Source organism: Metopolophium dirhodum, chromosome 1 (assembly GCF_019925205.1).
Source record: "Metopolophium dirhodum isolate CAU chromosome 1, ASM1992520v1, whole genome shotgun sequence".
NCBI lineage: Eukaryota > Metazoa > Arthropoda > Insecta > Hemiptera > Aphididae > Metopolophium > Metopolophium dirhodum.
Genome location: NC_083560.1, coordinates 61,243,398 through 61,250,696, shown reverse-complemented (window position 1 = coordinate 61,250,696; position 7,299 = coordinate 61,243,398). Strand labels below are relative to the sequence as shown.

The following is a 7,299-nucleotide window of genomic DNA, read 5'->3' as shown; positions in this document are numbered from 1 at the left end:
ACAATATTAGGTATTTAATTGATTTATTATGATTTAATTTCGAAAAATATACATCCAAAAAATAGGTATGTTGAATAGTGATAATAATAATTAATGATCAGTACGTTAAATGGTTTACAATTTTGATATCGATAACACATCAGTTATCATAAAAAAAATGCATAATAGTATAATAGATAGGTACATTTTTAAGAGTCATTATGCTTAACAATAGTATATTATGAGTGATAAAATGTTATATAAAGTTTGATTAATGGTACCTATATATAATATTATAAAATTATGATAATAATAATAATATTATTATTAATTAAAAAAAAAAGTCAGTAACCTAACTACGTTTTTTTTTTGTTACAATGAAAAACAATGTTACTGGTGTGAGTACGAGTACTACTTGTAGAGTTTGCCATCCAAATGTACAATTGGAAGATAGTAGCTGTAATATACTGGTTGGGCATCCGACGGACGATTGTTTTTGAGTCTTGCACTGATGAGAATACCATCAGGGTCTTTCTTGGGATCGCTATATTGGTGCAATCTTTTGTCGGATATTAGGGGACAGCAATTTAAGAGTCTATTGCCGCACGAACTCGGTGCATAGTAATATTTTATGTCGTGATAAGTGATTTGGCATATTTCACGGTGCATGCAAACGCCCGTCGCACCATTATAGATCATTTTGCACTCTTGAGCTAAAAAAACAAAAAATGATGAAATCACAAAATAAAAATGGTAAGCAAATGGGTTGTATATTTGACTTTTATACCCCCCCTCCCCGACCATGTGTGTGTCGTCACGTAACTTACCACATAAGAATTCGCATGCTTCTCTGGTTGTTGGCACGTTATAGTTTTGCGTGCAAAAATGCCAGCCATCCCGCGTGTAGAAAGGTAGGCATACTTTCAAATTCGATTCATAGTACCACCCGGTATTTATCCAGCCATCGACATAAGTCTCCGAAGCATAGCATTCCTTTGTTGTATTTGGTCGCTGACATAATAATTGATCTTAAAAAAATAAATCGAAATTAATTATTAATAGGTAGATATGTAATACTCCTTAGGAGTTTGGAGGTAAACGATATAAACCCATTTATTGAATTAAAAATATTGCGATCACCAAACATGTTAAAAAGTACGTGTGTTTCAAATAATAGTTGAACCATGTAATCAGAAAATAACTGAATTCTAAAGTATCTAAACTACTGTATTGCAATTTAATAGTATATAATATTATTTATTGTTAATGAATGATTCGCTGATCACTATTGTACATTTTTTAATTAAAAATTACAAATTTATAATAATAATTTTGTTTTATGAATAAGATTTATTCTTTTACGCTCAAGTTGTGATATATTAACATTTTGAAATTATTATAAGCTATGAATAATAGAGATTCAAACAAAAATATGCTTTTTACTGATTAAGTACCTATAATATTTTATGTTTTTGTTAGTTATTCTAAATTATAATGTAAAGATAGTATATGAATTTAACTATGAAATAAAATAGCATAAAATAAAATACAAATCAAGACCGATTTGACATGTCATACGATACCTATGCCTTGGCATGTGCTGATCAGTAGTACGGCGACGATCATCAGCCCGTGGATTGTTTTGGTGGCGAACATCGTTTGATCTTTGCGTTCCTGCAGTACGAAAAAGTCTTCCTGGTGACGGCTTATGGGAAGAGATGAATAATTGTCGAACTAGACGAGCGGCTGAAAGATTTCGTTCGAATGACGGTGACCGCCATGCGGCGATGACTTATATAACAACCGTCTCGGGGAGGGAGCTGGGCGTATGAACTATGTGTGCGCATGCGCATTTGTGTACCAATACATGTTGTTGCAACTACGAAGATCCATCGTTTCCGTAAATTTAGCATCGATTTTTTCAGTTCAGGTAGTTTTATATATACCACCCCCAACTAATTTTGACCTGTGTCCATTTTTATTTTTCGTTAATGGACCATGAAACAAAAAAAAGTGATTTAATTAATAGATTAATTACTATAACGAACAGGGGTACTAAAATTTGTATACGTCATATACGTTCCTATTCGTTGAGGTGCTAGAGCCCAAGAAAGATAGACGAGTGACGTCACAAGGTCACAGCGCAGTGGCGGCATACATATACTTGTATGCAGGAATTTCACACCGTGATTTTCTGTCTTTATATCTTATAAAAAATGTTTAATTACTTTTTCTTATTATAACATTTTTAAGCATTTGGGGGAAAATATTAAAAGTGAGGGAAAGTTGAACCCCCAAAACTCCCTGTAAATACGATTCAGGCCCGATTCACTCGTTTAGTCGACGCGGAAACCGGTCTCCGATAAAAATGGAAAAAGTTCCAATTCGCCGACAAACGTAATTTCATAAAATATAAAAATAATTTTTAGTAGAAATCTAGAATGTTACAATCTACAATAAAAATGTTGATAAAACTATAGGTACCTACTATGATATTTGATATTATTGACATTTGTCAGTTGCATCGTCAGTTATTCAAAAATATTAAATTTAAAATGTCGTGGTTTATAATAAATTCTGAGCGTGATGACCAACTATTTGGTATGGATAATTGTATACACCGAATTGAAAAAATAAAAACCAATAAACAAAGCTTGACCTCAAAGCACAAAAAAACTACAATCGGCCACATAAGATGAAAACTAAATATAGAAAATTAGAAGAAAGGATATCATTTGCAAAAGAAAGGTAAAGCGTTTATGACATATAAATATATAATTATATATATTATTTTCTAATAACGTTTTAAAATATAATTTTAGGCTACAAAATGGTACGATTTGTGTTTTGGAATACTTGGACGCAATAATGATTAATTTTCTTTTAGAAAACAGAAGCACATAGTTGATTAGAACAATGTTCGTTATTTATACAAATAAAATTTAAAACAGTAAAAAATATTATATTTTTGAGTATAATATGTAATTAATTTTGAATTAAATATAATCTGTGCGTGTGTCGGATGTCGCAAATCAGATGTCGGCAAATCGGGTATCGGCCAAATAGTGTGTCGGCGAATTGATTTGTCAGCCTATCGGTCGTCACGGCAAATACGACCTTGATTTTGAGAAATTAACAATAAAATAAATTGAATTGTGAAAAAAATACATAAAATTATTATATTTTTTTGAATAAATATAATAATTATAGAATGTATATTCTAATAAATTAACACTAATATTAATTAAGATATTATGTTGATTATTTGATGAAGACAATGCAATTAACTAAATATAACTACAGTGTTCATTAATTGAAAAGTTATTTCAAACAGTACATTATTTTTAAGATAACTCTTCTGTTACATTACGTTCAGTTTACAAAATGTGGAAATATAGCTGTAAGCGATTTGACGTTGCAATGCTTTGGTACTTTTTCAAACATACGACTAATTGCTCCTTCCATAATTAATTTTATACTAATCATAAACTCGTGTTAAATAATAAAAATATTTTTCTCCTTGCATTCAACAAAAATAATCATACAATTACTCCACACTTACTGGTGGGATACCGGGAACATTCCCGGTGGGACGCTGCCAAAAATAATTTGTCATTATTATATTTATAATAAAATAGATTTGAATATAGAGGGAGATGGTGGTTTGCGCGAATTGTATTACTTATAATTTGCTCCAAAGCTGGGCAAGTTAAATGTTAATGCTATTTTTTAACTCAGTTAAATTAAGTATTTTATATACAAATAATATGTGGTTAAAATAATATATAAATTACTAACTAAATGTTTTCAAAAATGAAGTAGGTATAAACGTGTATAAAAAAAAACCCATGAAAATATATCTACCAAAACCTGCACTCAGCGCCGAACGTCCAAACCCGAGAATGTCTGGATGTTGGGGTCAGATTTTTCTTTGAATTCTTTACAGAACAATGGTTGCGCGGACGGTCAGGAGGTACCTGCGTAAAAAAAAAAAAACGTTATGATAATAATAATATCACCAACTGTTAACTTCTCCAGGGGAAATAACGTATTATTGTAGACAATAAACAACGTTAGTCTAAATTCTGGACAGACAAGAAAAAAAATATCTGCAAATAATCCTGAATTCGCCGTCGGACGTCCGCGTGAATAGGTACCGAGAAGGACGCACTAAACCGTACTCAAACGTTTTTAACTGTCACGGTAAATTATCATTGTGAGCAGAAATAGTGGGTAAAACTACGCTGCAGACATACACGTGTGCTGTGTGACCGTGCAGGTACCTCCTGACCGTCCGAGCAACCATTGTTCTGTAAAGAATTCAAAGAAAAATCGCCATTTGACCCCAACATCCAGACATTCTCGGGTTTGGATGTTCGGCGCTGAGTACAGGTTTTGGCAGATATATTTTCATGGGGTTTTTTTTATACACGTTTATACGTTATACCTACTTCATTTTTGAAGAAATGTTTTTAGTAATTTATATATTATTTTAACCACATATTAACCACATTTTCTGTATCGTGCAATGGGAGTAAATTTTCAAGGCCGCGACACTCTAGCCATAAAATGAATATCCGTCATGGTTATATTTGTAACGGTTACCATAACAACAATTTTAAAGCAATGGCAACCAATAATTATTGTTATAATAGCTTTGAAACCAACGGAAAGATAGATAAGATAAAATAAGATATGATAAAGAAATATGATATATATAAAGATGAGATCCAACCTATCTCTGTACCAAATGATCCCGTGTACTTCGTTGTCCGGTAATCAATAAATATAATTTTGTAATAGTTATATTATTGTATTGAATTACAAAACGAAAGTTTCACTTCTACGCAGGGTCGGATTTACCCATAGGCCACCAAGGCACGTGCCCAGGGCGCAATTTTTTAGTTAATTTTTACTTTTTAGTTTTTCTTAATTTCATAATTTATTGTATTTACCTAAATTTACATTTTATATTATTTTTTTTTTTGTATACAAATTGCATGAAACTGGAGAATGGCTCACCAAATCACGTTCCAGTAACGTTTTAATTTATAAGCTATAATGACCTTGCCGTTTGAGTTTAATCCTGCGACCGGCGCGTGTTGCGCCGCCCCGCCACCGCTAAAGGTTCGACATCGACACTCGACGAGGCAGTTGCCGGCGTTGCCTATGTTAATGCATGGGAAGTGGTATACGGGTGTGTGGCTTAAACACATACAATATTGTGAATGGCGCATGCGCAAAACGCCATCCAAGGCAGTCAAATATACTGCCTCGGGCCACCGGGTATATTGTATATTATAGCCGCTCCTCTACTAGCTAGGTGGGGAACAGCTCTCATAGTTCTTAGCAAGTAAATTATTTTATATTAACTGGAATGACCCGCCTCACCCTGCATCCGGCACCACAATAAGTGTGCGCGGGCGCGCGACCACCAAACTAGTCTGTTTTTAGAATACTGGAATTAATTCTGGAAATCAGATGTCTTGATAAAGTAATTAATAATAATAAACATTGCGACGACGTGTGACGCTGGCACTGTCACCCGTCTCCTGCATATGTGTACAAATGTACCTATGCAAAATTGTATTAATATTTATTTGTTTAGTTGGTATGTATAAATATAAAAATATCTAAATACAATTTTTATAGTTTCGTTTTATTTCATGGAACATTACCCTCCCCCCCCCCATCCTAATCGCGTTTAGAAATGACGCCGGCGACCGACCGTCTATAAGCGTCTATAAGCGTATATAAACATGTATTTACACGTATAATGTATATGAGTATGATTTTTGCCTGTGGTTTAATAATTATTAACGGAAAACGCTTTTCACACACCCCGTTAAACAGAGATATGGGAGATGCGCGTATTACAATCGAATTATATACGATTACATCGATGTTCATCGAATATATCGGTTTACGTCTCTTCGCAGACGCAAAGCTTAAGTGTTGATGTTTTGATCGTAAACTACAACACAAACTGTGGTTCGGTATGTTAGGCGTAGGTTCCCCAAACGTAGGTCGCTAGATAGGACCGGGTTCAATTCCGTCAGAATGCTTATCGGGCGGCAGCCGTCCGTATTGAATGGGTTAAACATTGCCGTCCGATATCCCGACTTTTTTTGCATTTTTTTTTTCGATTTTTTTTACAAATTTTTTCTTTATTATTATTATATACAGCTTATACATTTAGTTTGTGAATGTACCTATTGTTAATTTTTTTTTAAAATTATTTTACCATATTTCATTAATTATAATTAATATTTATACACTAGATGATCCCATGTATTTCGTTGCCATAAAAAAATGACAACTATTAAAAAAATTGTGATTGTTCAAATCCTTTTGGATGTAACTCGCAACAGTAAGTGCAATTCAGCTACCCTGGATGACAATCCGACTACGTCGGATCGCAGACAATTTGCAACGGTATATCAAGTAGAGTAGACAACCGATGAGAGGTTATAAGTGAAACACATTGGTAGGCAATATGCGACAATCCGATTTAATGCATGCCTGATTAACCAATATTTAAATAAAATACTAATACTAATACTAATATGTCATAAATAATTTAACTAACGATTAAACAATGACAACCAATAACTATTATTATTATAGCTTTAAACCATTTATAAACAAACATTTCCACTGTAAATCTCAAAATCTCTGTTTGAGCACCTCCCTGTGTTAGACCTAGGGGTGTCAAAAATAGTTTACTTCACTCTCTCAGACCTATTGAAAATATATACAAAATTTCATTAAAATCGGTCAAGCCGTTTTGGAGGTGTTTGGTGACATACATTTTTAATATTGTGACATAATAGATTTTTATATATTAGAAGAGATTACTAATTACCTTCTTTTGTGTGTATATAGTGTTTTATAATAGTATATGTAGATGGGAACATAGTTATTTATTTTTAGTATAATATAATGTACCAACAACCAACTTATAATAATAATAGTAAATAACTTCTTTAAGTTGTTGATGTACCTACGCAACTAGCGGGGTCCGTACCTGATAGTATAGTGTTCTCATATTGTCTGCTATCCGACGAAGTCGGATTGCCTACGTATGTGACTTAGTCGCAAGTCACCTAGGTATGACTAACGGTGATGACTGATAGCTAGACAATCAAACAAGCTCCAGACAGTTTAGTAATCAATTTACAAAGGTCTTGACAGTTGACAAGACGCTTAAACTGAAAATTCAAACATTCCCACCTTTGAAAGAGTCAATAAAAACCCCCAAGTTATCACAAGTCTAGTTTATGTATGATGATATCAATCTTTACCCCCTTTGAAGACTTC

The 7,299-nt window shown here is 33.1% G+C and overlaps 1 protein-coding gene across 1 annotated transcript; it reads right to left on the bottom strand.

Moving 5' to 3' along the window:
* Positions 1-390: 390 nt before the first annotated feature.
* LOC132940611 (uncharacterized) lies at positions 391-1,663 on the bottom strand. The gene is made up of 3 exons (XM_061008334.1): positions 1,563-1,663; positions 807-1,007; positions 391-692 (listed from the first exon to the last, which is right to left on the bottom strand). The coding sequence occupies exons 1-3, from the start codon at positions 1,633-1,635 to the stop codon at positions 391-393; spliced, it is 576 nt and encodes a 191-aa protein (XP_060864317.1). The 5' UTR covers positions 1,636-1,663.
* Between the last annotated feature and the right edge of the window lie 5,636 nt (positions 1,664-7,299).

Bases quoted from the DNA above. Each gene is read 5' to 3' on its own strand.
- LOC132940611 (XM_061008334.1), bottom strand. From the start codon at position 1,635: ATGTTCGCCACCAAAACAATCCACGGGCTGATGATCGTCGCCGTACTA. The intron at 1,008-1,562 runs GTATCGTATGAC...TATTTTTTTAAG, and splicing joins CAGCACATGCCAAGGCATAG to ATCAATTATTATGTCAGCGA. The intron at 693-806 runs GTAAGTTACGTG...TTGTTTTTTTAG, and splicing joins AGCATGCGAATTCTTATGTG to CTCAAGAGTGCAAAATGATC.